This window comes from Anser cygnoides, chromosome 9 (genome assembly GCF_040182565.1).
Source record: "Anser cygnoides isolate HZ-2024a breed goose chromosome 9, Taihu_goose_T2T_genome, whole genome shotgun sequence".
NCBI classification, from domain to species: domain Eukaryota; kingdom Metazoa; phylum Chordata; class Aves; order Anseriformes; family Anatidae; genus Anser; species Anser cygnoides.
This window is the reverse complement of record NC_089881.1, coordinates 10,587,024-10,610,602: the sequence shown is the minus strand read 5'-3', so window position 1 is coordinate 10,610,602 and position 23,579 is coordinate 10,587,024. Positions and strand designations below refer to the sequence as shown.

Genomic DNA, 23,579 nt, shown 5'->3' with positions numbered 1-23,579 from the left:
AGAAGACATCATACCCACTTTGGGAAATGATGGAGAAACTTAAGCCCACGGATAAACAGGAGGACTGTGAGAACAAACGCCTGAATCAAGGCCTCATGATTCAGTCCCACACACCGGTCACAAAAGGTTCTCCAGTGCCCTGAGTCAGCACAGTACTTGGGCACGTTCAATGGGAATGGACAGATGTACAGGCTTAGAGTTAATATGTGAACATGTTTTGCCAAACGAGTCAGGAGATTACAAGCAGTGGTTTATTCTTTCAACAACCTCAGTGAGTTGGACACTGTACCTGTAATTTTACTGATAATTGTGGTAAACTGAGATAAAAAGAATTTCCCCAAACAGCACTAGCAACAGAAGACCGAGGAATATTGCAGCTTAATGTCATCTACATTAATACTTTGTGGGTAAAACACCAACGCACTGCAATTTTAACCACAACACACACTTTATTTTAGCCTTCGCAATTTAGGCAGATCTGCCAATGCACCTCAGCTTTGCTCTGCAGCTTATCCACTGTTCCAGTGGGAACATCTACTGAATGAAGGCTGTTAATCATACGGAACAGTAAGGTGTTTTAAATGAGGACAGATGCTTTCCGTCATCAAAGCTAAGACTACCAAATTAATTTAACTTACAGCTTACAGTGAGCATGAACCAAGCCCAACCCTCCAGAGAAAAAAGGTCAACACTCTACTAGCTGCTCATGCTATTTACTCGCTGCTTCTGACAAGCAAGTGGAGACAGGCAAAGAGTTAAGGCATAAACATGGAATGCTGCTGTACTACCTGCAGGATATTGCGTGTGTATCTCCTTGCGGTGAACAAGCTTTTTGAGATGAAAGCTCGGAAACTGTTTTTTTCAAAATATTTTCCAAGTGCACTTAGTTTTTATTAAGCATATTAAGACTAATATGCCTTGGAAGAACAAAATCCCCATCAAAAAAATCAGAATCAATGGAGGCAGAAAGATGATGAGACTGCATACCAATCTCGTCTCATTTTCTTCATACAATCAAGGCCAGTTACACCACCACCCCATTTTAATTTCATGAAATGCTGAAGGAGCAAACTGCTGTTGCCTGTACCCATAGCAACTTCTGTATAAGCACTATGGTGACTAGAATTGGCAAATACAGGAAATTTTTGCAGTAAACTTCTGCAGATGTCTAACACATGAAAATTGCAACAGTACACTTACTACACATTTCTACTCCAACAGTCTTCTTTGTCACAGAGTTCCTCCCAAGTGCTAAAAAACAGGGCTATCGAAGCATAAAAATACCATTTTGTATGTGTGCAATGCTCTCTTTTTTAAGAACATAAACGTCCAAAGAATGGGAAGTTTTAAAACCATGACATTTAAACAACAGCAATGATGCAAAGTATTTCACCTATCAGATCATATGTCAACTGGGAACCAAAAACCAATCTTCTCTTTTTGAAACTTACCTCCTCTTGAAATTTCTTTAGTTGCTGTTCGTATTCTCTAACCAAGTCCTGTTTGGCTGTTTCCATGTTTTCTAGCTGCTGACGCAACATGCCAACCTGAATGACAAATCAAAATGCAGATGAATAAAATAGAAACAGACTTCATTGTCAGTAAATACAGGGATTACTTTTCATTTCATAAATATACACTGGAGACGGAGTGGCAAATGAATGCTAAGAGACCCTCAATCTCCTAGCAACTGGATGTTTCAATGGGGTCGCTCACTGTGAACCAGAGTAAGCTTATGCCTGAATCTTTGGTTGGCTGGGACCAGAACTGCTTCTGTTCTGGCCTCTTGCTTTCAACTGGTTTCTGGCTTTCATTTTTGGGGACAAAACTGACAGTTTTGGCTTGAAAGAAAATGGTATTTTTCTCTATCATTTTCATCTTATGGCCTCCCTGACTCTTGCTGATTTTGTCTGATCCACAGAAAGATACAGAAAGTCATTGTACAAAAGAAAGTCAACGCTCCACATCCTGTGCAGAAACGTCACATGTTGATACTTCTACACTAATAAAGAAATTTATTACATTTCCTTCAGTCTTTAGATACAGGCTACAATAAATAGCCCTCAAAAAACCTCCCAGCAACATCTTGGTGTAGTTTACACCACTAAACATTTTTCTGCCCATGCATGCAGGCTGCAAGGCTGTTGGCTACTGCTGTGTCCAGATTCAGCACCTCTGGGTTCTCTTCAGAAACTCTGGCCATTCAACTTGCACCAACTTCAACCAACCCTTAGAGAGCTGATCATTTGACTTTGGTTGAATTATGAACTGGACACCCTTGTCCAACAGGCTCCTTTATAAATTCGAGTGCTGATTTCCAGTCATGAGACAGGCTCCTGTTTTGCTTAGCATAGCTGTTTGCTAAAGTTAATCCTTTGTTTTGGCCTGGCAGTTAAACAAACAAATCTGAATCAAATCTGATGAAACTAACTAAAATACAGGTCCATGCAAAGTCAACAGACTCTGAAACTGAGGTTCAGTCTTTATATTGTATTGTAACATGTAAAACACACAGCTGGATGCTGATCAGGAAGCAATAAACCAGAGGCAGTACCTCCTTATATTTTTCCTCCAGAGCAGCCCTGGCCGAGGACAGCTCCTGCTCTCGAACACTCAAGCAAGATTCCAAAGCCTGTGTCTGACCTTCCCACTCAGACCTCTTGTGAGCCACCATAATGTCGATCTGCTTCATCAGCTCCTGCAGCTCAGCCTCGCAGGAAGTCAAGAACCCACCGCTGGAAGGGAAAGAGCTTCAGGTCACAAAGCAGGCACCACCCCACACAGGTCCAGCATCCCCACACCAGTGAAGTCAGCAGAACAAACTGACTTGCACTAAAGGCACCGGCACTGCACACGCTGTACTGTGAAGTCTATGCAAGTCAGCTTGCAGAGAAATTTATGGAATATTTATGCGTTCACCCAACTGTCTAACGCACTAACTCACAACTGGTACATTCATATCACTGAACAGAAACTTACATTTGGCAATGACCAATGAAGAGTACTTTTGAAATCCTAGTCAGAACAAATGACCTATACACTTTAAAATGTAGGGTGTTTTGCCTTCTACTCACCACATAACAAGCACCTATAAACACTTTTGTCTTGGTAGTATGCATTATCAAGGCAAACCAGAATATGTTATATCCACATTTTGTATTGGTCTTAATTGCTCTCCAGACAGAGGCATTTTATACCAAGTTTCAGTCACCAGAGAAATCTTACAGCCAAGCTATCAGCTCCTGAAAACAAAAGTTTATCACAAATGCAGACAAACCCCTAAGTAGAGAGGGTTGGATGACAACATGATAATGAAGAATAAAACATTCTCAATCCAATGGGGAGAGTCTGCTCCCTAGTGATGCTGCAGTTTCTAATTTGGTGCAGTAATTATTGAAGCCAATTCAACTAAACTCCTCTGAAACTTCACAAGCTGCTAAGCCAGGGACAATATTAAGGCTTGCAAGATACAGCCCTAGAGGGCAGTGAACTCCATGATGATCTTCACCCCTTTAATTTGCCTGTCAAACAGAAAGCACTGAAAAGAAATGGAAATCAATAGGTTAAAGGATTGAAATTTCTCTGTTCCCCCAGAGCATATGCACACTTCACAACTTGACAGTTTTTCTATAGGGAAAGAAATAGTTCTTAAAGCAGCCAAAATCAGTTAAATTTGAAGTTCACCCTGTCCTGCAAGTTAACCAAAAATTAGCAGCTATTATGCAGAGCAAGAACATTTCCTTCTCAGCATCTGCTAATATAAAGCTAAGTCTAAACTTGATTTATGCAACCAGTTATCTGTAGAAAATACATGGTATCAGTAAACTTGAGTCACGTTCTCAGAGAAAACTATGAAAATTGCATCAAAGACTTTTGCTTCGTGTTTGTTTAGTAAATAAAACATTTTTTCCATTATTGGCACTACAGTCTCTCTCTGGGATCCGAAAGTCTAGATACTTTAACCTACGACAGACCATTAAGGATTCTTCAGAGACGAATGGAACTCTGCCATTTCAACACAAGCAGGAACTAATCAGATGCTTGCATTAAAAACAGACAGCAAAGATATGTCTCATTAACCTTGCAGGGCTCTTAAGAAAAATATTTATTCACACTTCTAATTGCCATTGCTCCTGATGCTACAAGGTAAGAAGGGTCTTTTAAAAAAAAAAGGGGGAGAGGGGTAAAGGTTTTAGGAAAATGAAACGTTGAAATTCTAACAATTAAGACTGCAATACCTGGTAGCAAGGGATTACTGCAAAGCCAGTTAGCTGAACCAGCGACTTTGCTTCTGCACCAGCTAAGGCCACTGCACGCTGTATTTGCCCACCAGCAGACGGTGGGGGATAAACACCAAAGACCTTATTTAAGCAATGGAAGTTTGCATAATAATGGTTTTGGTATAAAACGGATTTGGTTGTAAATAAGAGGGAAGCTCTGTACTTAAACTATTTTAAAAGACTGGCATACACTTTTGCTTACATACCTCCCCTGCCCATTTCTTTGCATTCCTTCCAATAAAGCCTCCATCAGCAAATCGGAGTGGATTTAGCAGCTAGGAAAGTACACAAAAGCAGCGCTCACCCGTGGCAATGTAAGAGCAAGCCTACTTCTCCATCCAGCTGCAGAACAAACAGACAAGTCCACAGGGGAAAGAAGTTAAAAAAAATACATAATATATAATTATCACACAATTACAAATGAGCAGAACAGTGGTCACCTTCATGAATTTACGAGCAAAATAAGGGAAAACAGTTTTTTGTACAAAAGAAGATCCAATAGAAGCATGCAGCACTGAGATCGCAGCGATACTACGCTCCTTAGAGCACGTAACTGCAACTCACGCAGCAGCTGTACCAACCCATGCCAAACGTCCACACGGCCAGCCCAAGATCCACCTCTGACTGATACATCTGTCGCTTCAGACAAAAAATATCAGCACTGTGTAAAACTAGGGGTATCAATCTATCTCTCACTTAGGTCTCTCCCTAGCCTATCACAGTCTAAACAGACCACGCAATTTTCCGCTGCGTTCAGGATACACCGCTGGTTCGTATTGCTCTGAGAACTGCCTTTTAAAGATAGCAGTCACTTTTTAAAAATTCCTCTGGTGCCTTAGGCTTTGAAGGTAAGCTGCCCAGGTGTAGAGCAGCAGTACGTTGCCTTAGTTAACCCAACGTCCTTCAAGTCACACACACGCATACGTATGCACGCACGCAGAATTTTCACCTATATGTGAAGCACGAAGGGCTTATCCTACAGGCAAAAATGGGGGGAGGCTAAAAATGAAAATAACAAAAAAAGTTAAGTTACAACGGAACCACGCCAGAAAGCTAGAATTTATTTCAATGGCTCCTCCATGAACCAGTGGCTCCTTAACACAAAAACGGTTAAACACCTGAGGATAAAGAAGTACACTTCAGCTTCGCTCTGTGGAGGCATTCGCACCATCTTTTGTTGCCAACACATCCGTACAGTCTCGAGCCCTGATACCGGGTTATTAAGCAATTAACAGAAGGGGCAGTCGGTCAGGGCAAATGAGATTTTCAAAAACGCAGGCCTGGCTTTGCTCTCTTTTTTCATTTCCCTCCGAGATCCCATCCCGAGCTCCTACAGCGCTTCCAAACCCCATCCGGCCATCAGACCTGGGGACTCGAGCAGTACCTCAACACCCCCCCCCGCACCCAAAACTCCCGTCTCACCGAGGAGGAGAACAGAAAATCCTCTCCCCACGGAAGCAGCCTCTCCCTGCCCCGTGCTTAACCCCCCCCCCAGCACCCCAGCCCGAGACCCAGCCGCGGCAGAACCGAGCCGAGGGAGGGAACCTGGCCAGTGCCGGACCCGGACGACCCCCGAGCACCACACGCGGCCCCGGGCCGCTCCGCTCCCCGCCGCCCGCTCCCCGCCCGGCCTCCGCCGGGGGACGGCGCCGCTTGATGACGGCTGGCGGCGGGCGCCGGGGAGCGGCGGCGACCCGAGGCGGGCCGAGGCAGCGGCCCCAGCCCCGGGAGCCGCCCAGGGGCCAGACGGAGCCGCCGGGGCCGTTGGGTTTGCAGCGTTCGGGGGCCGTGGCGTGCGCCGCCATTAAGCGCCGGGTGCGCCCGGCCGTGCGGCGCCTCACGCTCTCCTACAGGATATTTGTAAAGGTCAGTAGCCATAAACGCGCTCAGGGCTGCGCCACGGGTAGCGGCAAGGCTTGCTTCCCGCCAGGCTTCACGCTTCCTGTAATCGGATCAAGCCCAAAAGCCGGGTGGCCCTGCCTGGGCAGGGGTGGGAGCAGAGGGACCCGAGGTGCCCCCACCTCGGCCGCTCCGCGTGGGTCTGTGAAGGCAGCGCGGTGTTAACGTGCGTGTCGGAAACGGCATCGCGGTGTCCCAGGGCTGGCGGTACCTGCCCGCTGCGAGGATGGACAGCGAGGTGCAGAGGGATGGCAGGATCTTGGACCTGATCGACGACGCGTGGAGGGAAGACAAGCTGCCCTACGAGGACGTGGCCATCCCGCTGGTAGGTGAATCGCGGCTCGTCAGCCCGAGGTACGGCTGGTGCGTTTCGCACAGCCCCTGCCAAAAATGGCACGGATGATATTGCCGGTGGCACCGCTGATTTGTACAAAAGGTTCCTGGGATGGGTATGACTTGGTCTTTCCTGCCCTGTGTGCCAGTCAGGCCTGCGTGTAGACGAGGACATGGATGTTCCTGTCCCCATTCCCCAGCCAGTTGCTAAATCTCCTCAGAACTGTAGCACCCGTCCCACCACACACTGCGGGGTTTGGCATCGGGGGAAGCAGAATTGCCCTCTGTGCTGCCCTTCGGCATTATCAGCAGTGACCACTTAGTTTGTAGAACAGAGAGGGTCAGTCTTATGCTGACAGTTGAAGTCTTGGTTTCACTTTATTTCCACTTCCTGACATTCCCTTATAAGCAGCTGACCTTTTTTTCAAATGTCTTCCTAATCAGACTTCTCCAAATACATTGTTGCAGTTGCCACTTCAAGGATAGTAGGGAATATACTGGCACCTGCAAGTAGGACTCTTGCTTGTAATGCTGCATCCAATGCATGGCAGCTATCCTTCCATCCAGTGTACAGCCTGTACAGCTGCTAAGCCAGAGGTGCAGCTGAGGAAAAGCTACCTCTTATCCCACAAATCCCCAGGCTGAAGCTTCACATCTCCCCTACCAGCACCTTACTTAGCCATTGGGAACTGTCTGTGAACTGAGAAGTATCTGAGGATTTTCCCTTTCCTTCTTCAGTCAGCTGAACGAGCTTTACCCTGGCTAGCACTGACGAAGTAGTCATGCCAAAATTGTGGCAAACAGTAGGCTGCTAGTTTATTTTAGAATCGTAGAATCATAAAGCTTGGAAAAGACCTCCAAGATCATCTTGTCCAACCGTCTCCCTACCACCAGTATTACCCACTAAACCATGTCCCTAGGTACCACAACCAACCTTTCCTTAAACACCCCCAGGACGGTGACTTTTAGCACAGAGACATTTCCAAATTTCCAGTGACATGGCTCTGGCTTTAGCCCTTACATCACAGCATGCCACCATTCTTGGATAATGCAGCTCAGGTTTGGCCAAGCCCCTTCTTGGTGCAGTGAGGGGATCTCAAAACTATGATTCAGTCAGAGCGAGACGCCCAGCACTGTCTCTTCGGGGGACAAGGCGCAGCTACTCACCTCCAAAATCCATATATACAGCACATAAGTTTTCACAGAATCACAGAATCATCTAGTTTGGAAGAGACCTCCAAGATCACCTAGTCCAACCTCTGACCTAACACTAACAAGTCCTCCACTATACCATATCACTAAGCTAACTTCACTTTCCTGCCAAGGTTTGAGCTAGAGGGAAAGATTCTGTACAACTGTGGTTCTCAGATATGAGAACCCAAACCCCACTTTGCTTAGAATAATGTGTTTTTAAGGCAGGCTGAATATTATAAACTGGTTCCCTGATGACATTTGCCATCACTCTGTGTCCAGGTCAAGAAACGCTACTGTTTCTTTCCTTACAGCTATCATCTCTTCAGCTACTTGCAGCACATACAGGTGGCAGCCTCAGAGCAGGAAGCCTCATCAATTAACAATCAAAAGAAAGGCCTGGTTGTGGATACACAGATCCTCAGGGATGGGATTGGCTCTGATCACATGGAGAAACCAGCGCAAATTCATGGGAGACTTGATCAGAAGCACTGTGAAGGAGCAAGCAGAATAGCTGCACAGTGGTATCTGAGCCTGTCCTGAGCATCTGATCCAGTGCTCATTGGAGAGACTCCCATGAACTAACATGGGCTGAAATCATATGCCATTTTCAAAACTGACAGATTTTATTTAGCTCACAATGGGATTTCCAGAGATCTAGAACTCAGAATTCTTGCCCAAACGGTTGTTTGCAGAATGTCTTGCGGAATAACACATACTCTCTGTGACCACACCAATACAGCAACACTGAGAACAAATAATACAAGGAAGCAAAATGAAATTTCACTTAAGCTATACTTCCTCCTTACTGTGCCCTGAGGAGCTCTGTGCTGCACCTGGTAGGGGTTTCTGACATTTCCTCTTGCTGTAGCACAGCCACACCTGTGTTCAGCATGTAGGAAGAGGAAGGATTTCTCACCTGCCACAGGAAAGTAATATGTTACAGAGCCAGTTGTCTAAATACAGCTACAATAAATGCAGTATCTGTATTCTTGGCAACAGCAAAAGAAACACATTGCAAACCAGCACTGAAATAATTGCACCGTACTATTATTTACTTATTTTGCTTTTGCTATATATTCTTCTTCACTGTGTGTGCAGTCTGAGTATACAGCAAGGCCCCAGGGCCCTGGAAAACCAATTTACCTTTCAGATGAAGCATCATAATCATATGAAAAGAATATTGTTCATAACTGGGCTTAGTAATGTTTTAACTGAATCACTATGTGTGAAATGTATTGTTCAGATGCCCCCTCTGGTCTCATTTGTGGATTTTTGTATTTATTCATACGAAGTCTTAGTCACCTGCTCCTTCTAGGAAGCAAGCCTATTATGCATGGAATGCATTGTACCTTTTTTTGTTTGTTTGTTCTCAGAATGAGCTTCCTGAACCAGAGCAAGACAATGGTGGCACAACTGAGTCTGTGAAAGAACAAGAAATGAAGTGGACAGATCTGGCTCTCCAGTATCTCCATGAAAATGTTCCTCCCACAGGAAACTAGCGAATCAGTCAGATTTCATGCAGGGGATGCATGAATGTGTTATAAAAATTATTTTTCATCTGACCATCATTGTCATAAGCTTCTCTAAGGAGGAAACAAAGTTCCTGAAGAAGGTTTGGATTCAAACTACTCAGTGACTAAACACGGTTTAACATGCTTCTGTGATCCGTGTGAAATAACAAAGGCTATCTGAAACCTCAGAGCTAACATCAGAATGTTTCTCTTTACTTATGTAACATTATTTTATATCTTCTGTTAACTTATTCTTAAGTTGGTGCCAATTTTGTTCTTAAATGTTTTCTACATGTGATATAAAAGTAGTTTTTACTGTCTGACGTTGTTCTTTCCTTTCAAATCTCACGATGGGATCGTTTGTGACTCTGAAGGCTCATGTTCCAAGTATAACGGTGTATTTTGTGGTTAGAGCTCGCTATAGAAAACCCAAATAACGTTGAGTCAGTTGTTACCATCTTTAACCAGTGTGTGACTTGAGTGAAAGATTGGTCAGTCAGATTCTAGGGCTGGAAGTTACGTGTAAACACAAGTGGCTATTTGAACTCCTCATCTCAGGATTTGATGGTGGCGTTGGCGTTGGACAACATCTCCAGTGCTGACATCCTGGGGATGTTTGCCAATGTGCATTCTGTAACCAGTCTAATTTATGCTGAAATGGGGGTTACTCCGAATCATTGTCTTTTGACAGATGTTTGAGAGTTACAGGGAAGAGCCTGCCAGTCCCAGTCTATTGACTGATGATAGCTGCTTGGATGAGCCGTCTCATAGGGGAAACAGCAATCTAAGGGAAGTGGTGGGGAAAAGAAACAAGTGGAGCTTAGCTTCAGGCAATAAATTGTTACCTCTTTTAATGCTGAGAAGGCATTAAAGGTAAAGGCCCTCTTGATTTTGTTACCTCATTTTATCTCTGATTCTCAAATGTCTTTTGCAATAGGTAAAAGCCTTCTGTTCATCTTGTATGTTTCACTGTTGGACCGATTCCTTCACACCATTGGCAGAACTTGCTAAGGAGAAAATATTTTGACAGAGTTTAGGATTACTGGTAGAAGTGAGAAAGGAACTGGAAGGAAAACAATGTTTCAAATGATTTTCTATTGCCAGTGCACCAGGAAAAAAAAAATTAAAAAAAAACATTTTCCTGGAACTCGCAGCTTCCAGATTCCACAGAAGTTTTTTGGTGTATTTTCACAATGTTTATCCTCTTCAAAATTAACAAAACCCAATTAAAATTAATAAAACTTTCGTCTGTGTGAGTACCAAATGGAATCACAGCACGGCACAAGTCCTGTGAGACTGATCGCTGAGCCGCGTGAGGATGCTTGGTTCGAGGTGCTTGTGAAAAAACTGTGTGTTGCTGGGCGTGCCCCTGTCTGAGGTGTTAGCAGTGCCTGCAGCAGACAAGCAGCACGCACTTGTCTGAACAAGAAGGAGCTGCAGGCAGCCAGCAGGCAGAGGTAAAGATTAACCCAAGAATCAGCTAAATCAAAAAGCTTAGCTTCTACAGTACGGACCAAAGAAACAGCTATGCAGCTGGGAGCTGTAACAGTTCAGTTCCTCACTGGATCTCACGGGGAAAAAAACAGAGCCTGTGCTTAATGAGGTATTTCTGATCCTCCCCACGTTCCCTTTCCCTGGCCTACGCTAGAAGAATTTGCAAAGAAAACATTAGGTAAAGCCCCCACACTGCTTCTGTCTAGCAGCCCTCTCTTCCCCTCCCCTCTCTCACCCCATTACAAATTCCACACCAGCCTCATCTTACCAATTTTGCCCAGCTCCAATTTCAGACTTCCTTTCTGGCCCCCGGCAGTTGTCTTTGCATCTGCCATCTTCTTCCTCCTGCCCGGCAGGGACAGAAGCCTTTCTTACTTGACTTGGAGCTGGCTCCATGAGGTTCCAGCCCAGCTGCAAGAAAAAGTGGTGGGGATGCCAGATACACGAGTGCCATCCAAGACAGCAGCTGCTTGGAGCCCGATGGAGGCTCACGTTGAATCAGACTGGTACCCGCCCTTTGTCGCGACGGAGCGGTGTGCACCCGCGTCCTGCCTGAGACTGCAGGATCTCCTAGGTTGAAAGGGATGCCGAGCCTCCACCTGCCGGAGGCAGCCAGAGGAACGTGGGAGCGCAGGGATCGTCACCAACTTGGGGTCCTGTGAAAACGAGTGCCGGCCCAGCCCAGATGCTTATCGGATTTACAGTGACACCTACGTTCTTTGCTGCCTTCTGACATTCTGTGCAGAAGACAAATAGGCACGCAATCATTTCCTTCATTTCAACACATGCAGTCAGATTGCTGCTTACAGTGTGATACCAGACCACTTGTGTCTTTGATTAGTCACTCCCCATGGCAAACTGTATTTAAAATAAGGAATCCTGATAGAATAGAAGGTGCCCCACCTTTTTAAAAAGAAGGTTTAGTTGTATAACTAGCGACTGGTCTTCATTTCTTGGCTGGTAACTTCCTCCTTTCACCACACCTACGTTACTGGCAGAAAAAGAGAGCAAACTGTTGTCAGAGACAGCAAGTACATGCCAAAGAAACTGTGGGATCCTTAAAATCTTCTACCTGTAGAAGTTTCATGTGGGAGTCCATATGCTGAGGCTGTGTGTTGTGTTCATCTACCTTTCATATGGGGTGAAAACAGGTAGGAGATCAACCATTTTTAATGTTTGCTTTTTTTTTGTCAAATATAACCCTTCCTCTGCTTTGCAGATACGTGAATGTATCTGTCCTTTGCATTATAAAGTTACTGCGCACAATTTTTCACTACTATTAGTTATTTGGCAAAGCAAACTATCCCAGCTTCATGAATGTAGTCAGATGTAAGAGTTCCAAACGTAAAACCGGAAGCTATTTTTATTATCTTTTCTTCACTTTGCAAACATTTTTCTTATACAAGTACTATCCATCGACACTGAAAATGCCATTTGAAATCTTTAGAGGAGAATGATTTCTTTTCAGCAGCGTCTTACATGACAGACGCAAAGGATGAATTAGCATTTATGAACACTAAACTTCACTTGATATCCTCATAGCCCCATCAAGAATCAACCTGTATAATAATAAACAAATGTACTGCCTTCTGTTAGCATACACATGGGAGCAAGTTGCTCGGTTAGTGAAGCTATAGCTTTCTGCTTTGTATGGAAAACAAACAGGATTAAAAAAAACAGAGTATTCTTTTAAAAACCAGCTCATATTTCATCAGGTTCCCTGGAGTAATCTTGAGGGTCTCGTTTTACTTATTTTGAAGGATACGCTGTAGGCAATGTAGTAATAAGAGGGAAAAGAGAATTGTGTGAAAAAGCACCAAGGAAACCCAGCAAGATACTGAAGACCATTTTAAGAGGTGGAGGGCACACCCTCCGTGTGGAAAGTGGTGGTGTGTAAAATGCTGCTCAGTATTTTCAGTATTATTTCCCGCATTATCTCAGTAACGCTGCTGAGATAGGCTGTGTGGTAGTGCTTAAAGCTGAAGACTTCAGTACTGATGCATAAGACTGGCCTTTTGAAACAAATGGTAAAGCCCAGGCAATGTGACGGGGGTTTGAAAGTCAGGGAAGCTGCAGAGAGGCGCAGAAGCAGCAACACACCTGGATGAGGTCTGCACAAGCGCTGACCCGGTAAGCGGCCCCCTTCGTGCGCTCTGTGTGGCAATATACTGTCCCAAGGATCACAGCTAGGAAAAGTACAATTCTGACCGAATCACCACTGACCCAAAGATGTGAAAGCCTTCTGGAACTTCACTTCGCAAGAGGTCAAACTGGTGGAGTTAAAAAAAAATAATAATAATAAATTGGTATTCTATTTGTGCAGGCGGCCTCAAGATGCCAGCCCCAAAATAGCACTATTGTAAACCCCGCCTGTCCATAGGCTGAACATCCAGGACAAAAGGAAGACAAAGTCTCCGAACACCATCTGCAGGGGAGCACAAGCCTTACGTAGCACTGCCTGCAGTAAATGCCACGGGGTCTGCCTGGCACCATTCTCACGACTGCAAAACTCCCACCTGCACTTGGTCTCCAAAAAAAACCAGATCTGCTGAAGGTGTCCCTCCTGCTGCAAAAGCGCCTGGAAGGCTGATCTCATGCTCAAGACAAGAGATGTCCAGCTCCCACACAGGAACAGCAGTTTATCATGTTGGCGTACCCCCTGCTACAGGTCCCAAGGCATCAGAGCACCTTGCCCAGGAAAGCAGCATTTGCCGTCCTGTTTTACACACAGGGAAACCGAGCAAATGGAGAAAAAGGAATTGCCTGAGGCTGTCCAGCAAGCTAATGGCCAGGAAGCAAGTTAATGGGATGCTGGCTTAATTGCCAGCGTTTATTCACCTTTCCTGGGGAGCAGGGGTCTGCTGGACACGGGTTAAGCACAGTGTGAGGATGTGAGTTTCCACCGCCCTCATCTAGAGTTAATCACAGTAAGCCTCCTGCCCCATCAGAGAAATCACGGCAGTTTCAAAGACGCTTCCAGCCATTTGGGTAGGATTCTCCGTGCTTATTGGAAGAAGAGCAAAGCCAGGACAACCGGCTGCCCTCGTGTAGCAGCTTTTGTAACACATGGTGGATGATTCGGGGATATGCACCAGCCTGCCAAAGAGAAGCTGGCAGGTCTTCCCCCACGATTAGCATGGATCTGATTTTGTTAATCAAGTTAGAGCAAATTTAACAGACTCGGTGCAGATATAGCATGGCTTTTTAAACGCTTCCTGTATTAGGTATTAGCAAATGCTGATCAGCTCTTTAAAAGCTCTTCTTTACCAGAAGGTTTGGGCTGCTCTGGTGACAACACAGTGTTCCCCTGGGCAAGTCTCAGCACAACATGGGAGACACAGGAACAAATTAAGCAATCAGTGCAGTCTTGTACCATGTAGAAATAATTCTTGTCCAGCATTTGTGCCTGCATCACTACAGCCTCAGAGGCAGTAAAGATGATTAACAATACAACAATACTATACGAGAACCAAAACAGTATTTAGTTATTAATAACTATTTAAAAAAATAAATATATATTTTTCTTTGATGCTGCAGTAGCACCTAGAGGACAGTTGCTGATTACCACTGTATATACTGCTGTGTATCAGCAAAAGATGATAATTTTTCTCTGCTCGTTACTTTGAGACCTCCAGATGAGCAGTCTTAGGGGAGAACTCTGGCTGCTGTTTCTCTGGAGTATTTTGGCACTGTAAAAAAGCAGCGAGAGCAAATGGACCAGGAGAGAAGCACCCGACTCACCTTTACCCTTGCAAGCATGGCCCATCCTGTCGCTGGGAGCCCCGACTGAAGCATTACAGAGGCAGAGCACCCTCAGTTCAGAGGCCACTGATTTCAACTGAAATTCATCGGCCCTGGCTGAGTTCATTTCCCACCGCTCCAGTCCCACTATTCATATTTTACCATAGGCTTTACACAGGAAGGGCTCCGTGGATTTCAAATGTTAAAATTTATTTCTGAATTTATAGTAGTAATTTAAAATATCCAGTTGGAGATAACTGCAACATCCTCTTAGCCTATTAACTTTTATTTCTGGAGCTCCTGGGGCTTCTTCAAAGTAATTAGCAGAACTATGGCAACTGAGCAGATTATTTTATGTGCTGGGCACACAGCATTTATATCACTCTCATGCTTCTATTTCCATAGGAGGAAAAGAGAGAAAGTTTATTATGGAAATGGTGAGAGATTCATCATTTAGGAATTAAAATGCATGGAGTACTGGACACCTGCTAGAGTACAACTGGCTCAAAGCTGCAGGTTTTCTAAACCTCTTCTACCCTACTGCACAGCCCTTTTAAGCAGCAAAAATCCAGAAGATCCCTCTTGCAACTGCAGCCTGAACAATTATTGCAGCCCAGGCTGTGTTTGCGAGAAACACTCTCTCCCACAAGGTTCTTCAATAAAAACAAGGGGCTGGGGGAAAAGACCTGTGAGCCAGAAAGAGCCAGAAAGAAGCTACAAAAGCTGGGAAGGCCTTCAGCAGCAGCATCTGTCTGGAGACTGTTATTCCTTTCCCTGGCAGTGCCCTGCTGGAGATTGTATTGGACTCTGAAGGCTCAGCTGGTGGTCTGCTGGAAAAGCAATGAACAAAGACAGGCTTTCAAACAGCAGAGACTGTCCTGAAAAGCAGCACTTACAGAAAATTCAGGAACTCTCCAGCTGTGTAGAAAGCAGTATCGGTACCTTATCTTATGCAGACAAAGTGTGTCCCATTTCACAGTCTGAAATAGCAGGCTGCATCTGCAAATATCAGCGAAGCACTGAGCTGTCCCTCACAACAGCAAGATCCCGTGAAGCTTGTCAGCTCCAGCCTGGAGCTGTGAACAACCTGACCTAGTGGGAGGTGTCCCTGCCCGCGGCACGGCGCTTGGAAATAGATGGTCTTTAAGGTCCCTTCCACCCCAAAGCATTCTATGATAACAAAATATGAGGATATTTCTTTACCCTAGAACCTGCCCAGGGCATCTGAGCATGCTCTGAAACCAATACAGCAATCATCCGAGGTGCCATTGTCTAATACCTTCCTCACCCTTACGAGATTTTTGGAGAGCCCATGCTGCTCGTGGAAGCAGGACTGGGCCGTTTTAGGGAGCACTGCTCCCAGCAGGTACGCTTGCTGCCTTTGATCCAACATGGCAAGAAAACCATGTGGAGAGGCAAACCCACAAGGCAAGCCCTTTGGTGCTAACCTCAGGATTGCCACACTGTGCTCATTTCAGATCCCGGGGAGACATGTCCTGCGTTCACAGCTCTCAGCTTCAGCAACGCTTTGATAGGGACCGACCTGAAAGTGAAGCTAATGCTGTACACCAGGCAGAACCCAGACTGTGCTGAAGAGCTCAATTCCACAGCCTCCAAGTATCTAGATCTGACCAAGAAAACCACCTTCATTATCCACGGGTATCGGCCCACAGGCTCTGCCCCGGTCTGGATCCCCAGCTTGGTGCATCTCCTGCTTTCTGCGGAAGCCATGAACGTCATCGTTGTGGACTGGAACCGGGGGGCAACAACCGTCATCTACAGCACAGCTTCCAGAAACGGCAAGAAAGTTGCTGAGATTCTGAAGAAACTTATTGATGAAATGTTGGTAAGTTGAATGTTCACACTATGATATAGTTGTTAATATGTAAAGGGCACAAAGGAAGTGTTTAAAAACAGCAGCATGTCTGGGAAAAGAACCTCCTAAAAAGGAATGCATTCATTTTTTGGAAGTGTAGCTACACGGCAGTGCCAAATTCTGCACTTGGACTCGGTACGATGGCATTTCGCTGCAGTATTCAGTTCACACTCCAAGTCCCTACATTTCTGGATAAAAAACCCCACAGATCTGTTTTCCTGTCCATACAAACTCTATTTCCACCTTCTGGATGTCCAAAGTCAGCGTATGGGGATCAGCTACAGCTTGCAGCTCCTGCAAGGCGCTGCACAGGCACAGGCAGCTATGACACAGGGCCTTTAGGATCTTTCTATCTGCTAACGCCTTCCAGGAACAACATGAGGGCAACTGGAGTTGTATTCAGGGGGTCCATGAATAATTGTTCCTGTCCAGCCTGCAGTCACAGCCCCAGGAAGATACACCCATTGCCTGCGCTGTTCTCTTCACAGCTCCCACACAGAGGCCTCACATACGAGTGCCGGTTGCGCTTTGGGGCTATCAAAAGGGAGAATATTTGCATGGAGTGGAACACACCACTGGAAAACGTGGGGGAAGTAGGGAGATGCGTTTGCATTCCTCCTCCTGATGTTTTTAAGCCTTTAACATGCCCAACACCTGTGACCGTGGGTATTCTTAAATCCCAGATTGCCGGAGCATCACTTGACTCCATTCACATGGTAGGAGTAAGCCTGGGAGCACACATCTCCGGCTTCGTGGGACAGATGTTTGATGGTAAACTCGGCAGAATCACAGGTAACCCTTCCCCTGGCAGCCCTTCGCTCTGGGGAGAGCTGCTCGCCGCGAGCCGAGCGCTGAGGCGACGCCATGGCGGTTTTTCACTGCAGGCCTTGACCCAGCAGGACCCCTGTACAGAGGGCAGCCGCCCGGCGAGAGGTTGGACCCCACCGACGCGCAGTTCGTCGATGTTATCCACTCGGACACCGACGGTACGCGACACCTCTCCTCACTGCTGCAGGGAAACCCAGAGAGCGATGGGCAGCGTGGGAAGGCAGGGGTTGCGGCAGGCGGCTCTGCCGGGGCGATCCCCGCTCTGTTAGCCCATCCCTCCCAGTGCAGGGGTGCTGGGAAGGGCTCTGCGGTCCTGTGCTGCCCACGCTGTGCTCGGCACACCCTCGGGAGCTGCACTCTTACTTGCAGTTCGAGGCATGCTGCTGTTTCACAGCAGGTATGGCCTCACGGCCCACGAAGTGCAAGGACCTGGGCACCAGTGCAGGACGGTGCATCCTCCGGGCCGAATCCAGCATCTCCCTCAGCCCTCTCCTTTCCCAGCCTTTCCCACAAGCAGGCATCCTAGAGCTGAAAAACTATTATTTTTTTCCAGTTAGTTTCTCATGTTTCCTTCTGTGCTCTACGATTTAATATTGCCTCCCCTGATGCTTTCTTTGGCCAGGACTCGGCTACGCGGACACCCTGGGCCACATCGACTTCTACCCCAACGGCGGGACCGACCAGCCCGGCTGTCCACTGACAATATTTTCTGGTAACTAATTCTGCCTGGAATTGCACGCACACTGACAAAATGTTTCCAGTCAGGAAGGAGGAGAAGGCCGCAGAAACATCATCAGTGCTAGAAAATACGCGAAAACCATTTTCTGGGAAAGCCATGAAAGCAATCTCCTGCCAGCACTGCTGCAGCATACTAATGTAATGGGAGCTTAGCTGACACGCACCAGGCAGGCGTTTCGGTCAGGGGTGTCACGAATGCAGGTGGGATCAGTTTTCCATGCAAAAACTCATCAAGTGAATTTGTGCCCTCGTTTTGTAACTATGTTTAGAAAAGAGAGAGGTTTTTTTTTTATTATTATACAATCGCTTAAAATACACACAAAACCCCAAGGACTAGCTAGCAGTGACAAGAACTGTTCAGAAAACAGGTTCAAGAGGAGCACAGCACGGACTGCTAGATGGAATCCAGTGAGCTTTCCTTGGCAGCCTGGCAGGTAGAGCCCTAGCCTTGAACACAAGGAAGCTTTTTTTCCTCCTCAGCTCAGCAGCAGAACGGGTTTTGACAATGCTGGGTGACAAAATGGCAAGGTCTTGTGCAAAAGAAATGCAATACCCATCTGTTGTGTCAGCTCAGAGGGAAGAGGAAAACACCTGAGATGGGGCAGGCTCTATAGCTGGCTCCTCTGGAACTACAGTGACAGCACCAGCAGATATGTTGTTAAAAATAAAAAATAAAAAAAAATAGGACAAGAAGGAAAGGAGACACTGACAGAGCTGAGTGCACTCAAAGAGAAGCTGGTGCCCACTTACTGCTCTGCCACAGCCCAGTGCTTCCCAGTTCAAGCTGCTGCATTCGGACTGGTCAATGACTGTCTGCTGGCGCGTCCTTTTTCACTAGTGCCTTAATGCTGATTTCCTGAAGCACGAGGACCGGTAATGAAATATTTCTTCTTTGTATAATTAAGGAATGCAGTATTTTAAATGTGACCACCAGAGGTCTGTTTTCCTGTTCATGTCATCCCTGAAAAAGAGCTGCAATATTACGGCATACCCGTGTGACTCGTACAGAAGCTACAGGAATGGCAAATGTACCAGCTGCGAAACTTTTCAGCCTATGCCATGCCCCATCCTAGGTAAGGATCCGGGGAATGTAAATACATCGGGGCTACACATGCCTGACAAAGCTGCCTATCATTACTCTAACTTTTACTCCACCTGTGTGAGTGGAACAAATGTTTTGCTACAGGACTAACAGACCGTAGGGTGCTTTGTAAGAGCATGTGCATACTGCTAGTTTTGGGGCGTGATCCCTCCATGACTGCTGCAGAGGGACAAGCCTCTGCTGCAAGGAAGAGGCCAAGGAGACTTCCCTGCGCTTTGTAGAAACACATCATGTTATGATCTACAACAGGAATCCACATGTACAGGTTCCAGAACTAGAAAAGCCAAAACAAGTCTTGGGATCTTTACACAAGAGACACAGCAGCAATGAATTAAAGCCCATTAGCTGCAGTTTGAGGGGCAGGGGCATGTTCTTGCTAAAATATAATCTTTTCTAAGAAACTTTAAGCACCCCAAACCCCTCTTGACCACCACAGGAATGGCAGGGAGGGGTGGACAAAGGGTATTCCATGTTTCTGTAAGCGCCCCCCTGGACTGGAGGCAACAGCCTAGCTTCAGGCTGCCACTTCTGAAATTTTGATGCTAAAAAAACTGATGCTTCCAGAAATTACCTTGCAGAGCTGAGGGGTTATTTTCATTCCGTGCTGTAAGACCTTTCTAGACCACGGATATCCGATGTGGAAAAAGACTGATCTGAAATTAGGTGCCAAACAGTAACCAGGTATATTTTGACCCACAGTTGGTTTTAGTTACAGAAGTAAAATTAAGACCTCAAATAAGTCTATGGAGCATAGGAGCATGCATCACAGTGCTACCTTGCAGCTGAACCGTGATACAGTATTTCTTAAATATTTGCCTTGTTATGTTCAGCAATTTAATTGCTTATATACCTGTGCAGTAACCCTCTGTTTCATTTTTAAACTGTCGTCTGTAGGCTATTATGCCCACAAGTGGAAAAGCTATTTAACACAACAGAGCCATCCAGTGACAAACATGTTTTTTGATACAGCGGACAAAGAGCCATTTTGTAGTAAGTGACTAAGATTTCTGAAATGATTTTTCTTTGTGTATTGCCTCCTTCAGCAGCAGCCGAGCAGAGATGGTTGGTTGCTATCAGCATTGTACCCGGCACTTCAGAAACAAAGCCAGTGCTGCAGGATAGAGTTGTGTCCACCTGCAGTCCTGCCATTATATTCCCTAACTGCAAACATACTTGTTGCTGTGAAAGACGACGGCTCGCTAGCTAGGGATGTGCAAGAGCAGGCTCGTCTTGCTTACAGGGCTAGGAAATTTGTTGGGAACGTGTGAACGAAGCTTAAAAGTGTGGTTGTTTCAAAACAGCCTGCCGCTCTTTCATGCTTGCATGATAAGAGGTGTGTGTGGGAACGGTGAGAGGCAAAGACACGCTCCCAGCTAAACCAGCAAATAAAGCTGCCCTGGACAAAAGGGATGGGCAGAGGGAAAGGGCAAGGGGGAACCAGTGAAAATCAGGGTTTCTTCTCACCCGTGATGATCACCAGCACACAAACCCGTGGGCACGGACATCAGCAAGCAAACTCGGTGAGTTACAGATCAGAGTCAAGAACGGACAATTCTGCCCCACGGCAAAGGGACCCAAAGAAGGGACAGAGAAGGGAAATGAAGGATGCCGAGAACAGAAAGAGAGGGGATCGTGCTCTGTCAGGGAGACAGGGACAAAAGAAAGAAAACGCAATTTGCAAATGGACGGGGAAGGCGGGGAGTGAGAGGCAGCGCGATGAAAGCCGTGACACCGGTGTAAGCCTAGCTCTAGTGCCTCTCCTGGGGCTTTCCCACACCCATATCCACCCACACCACATCCCAGGGCTCCGAGCATTTGTTACACTTCCCTGAAGGACGAAGGCAAGCAGGGAGGAGAAAGGTCCTAGAGCCAAATGGGACAGGCTGTATCGGACGAGCACGGCGTGGGGCAGAGTCTAACTGCGTGCTCTCTGTCTCGCCTCACAGTTTACCACTACTTTGTGGACATCATTACGTGGAACAAAGACACCAGGAGAGGCACCTTCAGTGTGGTATTAGCTGATGATGCTGGGCAGAAGGCAGAATCTAAAGTTAATCCGTAAGTCTCCCGGATCTGATGATCCACAGATGTTAGCAAATGACTCAGCACAACTGGATCTGGGAGGAAGCAAGACATCCTCCTCCAGTTTTTGCTGATGCTCGACAGCACACAGGCCTTGGGCCTTGCCTGGCCTGAGGTGATTTCCACAGGCTCCCCGGTGCACACCAGCGCCAGCCTGGCCCTTTGATTTGGGCCCTCTGCAGTCAACCTGAGGATGGCCATGAGCTATCTCAGCAATCCCATGGCTGTCCTGGTCCTCCACAAGAGCAGGAGGAAAAACTCATCTCCTCTCCAGGGAGAGCTCCACATTCCAGCTCTGGGTGCCCAGGACAGCGGGGATCAGATCGCTGTGTCCCCACGTAACTGAGTACAAAAGTGGCTGAGCAGGTTGAAACCTAGAGACCTGAACACGTACCCACTTCCCGAAAGCCTGAAACCAGTCATAAGCTCAGTCCTCCTCCCCCAGCACTGTGTCTAATATTACACCGAAAGTATTAAAATCGTGCTATTCCCTTGGTGACTCCCTGACACCTTGTCCGCTTTGTCTTTAGAGAAGCTGCAGCCTTTCGGCAGTACAACCAAATCAGTTTGCTAATTGGATTTGACCAGGATTTTGAAAATGTAAAAAGAATTTCCTTGACATTTTCCACGGGATCTGTCATCGGCCCGAAATACAAACTCAGGATTCTCCAAATGAGGTTCCGGTCACTTACAAACCCAGAAAGGTAAGCACTGCTTTACAAACCATTCCTGTTGCAAACTGGACACAACTCAATGAATCTCACAGATTCTTGGCCTGGCAAGTTCATCTGCAAGAATTACATTTATTTCACATTTAACAGTTCTTGTGCACATATCTTGGGAATAAATTCTGCCTTGCACACATGCACACAACTCCCTGAACACCTACTTGACCACAGAGGTTATCTTACTGCATTGAAAACACAATGTGTGGTCTGATTTTGACGTGGTCTGACATTTTCGCCTTTGGTCAGGATCATGACCTTTGTGTAGCTACAGAGAAGCTGCCCAGGCCTGAACTCAGGACTGAAAGCAAATGTGACTCTCGGGGAAACATAGATATGCAGTCCCAAATACACATTTTATATCACAGTCAATTTCTATGTCCAGTCAAGTAGGAAGATTCATTTACTCCTGGAATCCCAGTGACTGGGAGCTGCTGACCATCATGCCCCAAAGCACTCATCTTGTTAACCTCCACCTGCTCTGCAGTCAAAGTGAAGCCCTTAAACTTCCCTCATTTTTAGGGCACCTTTGAGGGAGGCAATCTGTCTGAGTCCGCTGAGCACAGAACCTCTTAGGCTGAGCCTGTGGTACGAGGACAGTGTGTGGACATCAGGCCATACGTGCTTTAAACTTGGTTTAAAATAAGGATCGTGTATCGCAGAGGGAAAAGGGTGGAGCAAAAGAGGACAGAGCTGCAGAATATGTTTCTCTGCAGTTCATGAAATGCTACACTTAGTCTTGGAATACGGAAAAGAATGTGCATGCCTAATAGTCAGTCCTTCTGCAACTCCCCCTTGCTGGCACTCCCTTTCCCTGTCCTGTGTCCCCACAGTCACTTCCAGCCTCAGATCCACATTCAGACTTTTAAAAATGCCTAGATGTTTCATCAGAGGCCGCCCACTCGCCCCTTTGAGGGGCTGCCACAGGCCACAAGTAGTTGCATGACTCTTGAGACCGTTAAGTAATCTGTGACTGCCAAAGGGAGGGATGCCCTGCCCTCTCCTTCCGTTGATGCTCAGAGGGCCCCAGGTGGGAGCACAAATATGTTCCTTTCTTTTTCGTGTGGTCCTAGCATTTTCCTCGCTTTTTCGGCTGGGCTTGTTCTAAGCCTGGTCGCAGCTCAGCGTGGCAGCACAGCCCCTAACGCTGGCACCAGGGAATCGGCAGGAACGTGCAGGTGGCAGGCGGAGGCGGGCAGGACACCCCGTGTGGTGGCCACACAAGTGCAGAGGGGCTGAAAGGGAGCCCTGAACCCGGGCAGCCGATACTGCAGCGACGGCTGGTGCGGTGGTTTCTTTATTCACACAAGGCAAAGCAAAGGATAACGTACAACAAAATGAAGATACATTCAAAGTATCCCTGATCTCCGTAACCTTTGAACTGCACCTGACTTTAGGAGCCTTCCCGTTGTCTTGATAACGTTACGTACCTTACATAAGTAAATACACGCTGGGAGACTTGGCTGGGGAAACGGCACGAAAAGGGCAGATTTTTCACTTCGGGCTGTCTTTCCGCAGACCGCAGCTGTGCCGGTACGACCTCGTCCTGACGGAGAACACCAAGAAAACCTTCCGGCCCATCCCGTGCCAGGCCAGGCGCTGAGACCCGAAGGCGAGGCAGCGGCAGGCCGCCCGCACCCACGGCCACCCCCGGGGACCTCTGGGGGGGACCAAAGAAGGGCGCCACTCGCGCGTTTCGTGCCAATACAAACATTTATTGACCAGCCTGGAGCAACGCTAACAAGCGACATACACCCTCCGTGCGGGCGGCGGCGC

At 46.7% G+C, this 23,579-nt stretch overlaps 3 protein-coding genes across 9 annotated transcripts in view; 2 read left to right on the top strand and 1 right to left on the bottom strand.

The window, feature by feature from the left end:
- The window catches only part of CEP63 (centrosomal protein 63), a 37,182-nt gene extending 13,814 nt beyond the window's left edge, over positions 1-23,368 (bottom strand). For 3 of the 7 annotated variants that reach the window (XM_048077233.2, XM_067002115.1, XM_048077234.2), the window contains exons 1-4: positions 5,826-5,960; positions 4,487-4,622; positions 2,555-2,735; positions 1,452-1,547 (exon numbers count right to left, since the gene is read on the bottom strand). In XM_048077233.2, the coding sequence (XP_047933190.2) occupies positions 1,452-1,547; positions 2,555-2,735; positions 4,487-4,530 (321 nt within the window). In that variant the 5' untranslated portion in view covers positions 4,531-4,622; positions 5,826-5,960. Of the gene's footprint in view, positions 1-1,451; positions 1,548-2,554; positions 2,736-4,486; positions 4,623-5,229; positions 5,676-5,702; positions 5,961-23,233 lie in introns of those variants that run through there. The other 4 variants (XM_067002111.1, XM_067002113.1, XM_067002114.1 and 1 more) reach the window with 4 other exon arrangements.
- ANAPC13 (anaphase promoting complex subunit 13) lies at positions 5,909-9,537 on the top strand. Its single transcript, XM_013186269.3, has 3 exons — positions 5,909-6,146; positions 6,379-6,504; positions 9,080-9,537. Exons 1-3 carry the CDS (start codon positions 5,937-5,939, stop codon positions 9,203-9,205), a joined length of 462 nt encoding a protein of 153 aa, XP_013041723.3. The 5' UTR covers positions 5,909-5,936; the 3' UTR covers positions 9,206-9,537.
- Positions 11,383-23,525, top strand: LIPH (lipase H). Its single transcript, XM_048077235.2, has 10 exons — positions 11,383-11,862; positions 15,931-16,298; positions 17,012-17,120; positions 17,213-17,314; positions 17,779-17,868; positions 18,800-18,967; positions 19,891-19,986; positions 20,943-21,054; positions 21,609-21,782; positions 23,322-23,525. Exons 1-10 carry the CDS (start codon positions 11,811-11,813, stop codon positions 23,404-23,406), a joined length of 1,356 nt encoding a protein of 451 aa, XP_047933192.2. The 5' UTR covers positions 11,383-11,810; the 3' UTR covers positions 23,407-23,525.
- The last annotated feature ends 54 nt before the right edge of the window (positions 23,526-23,579 follow it).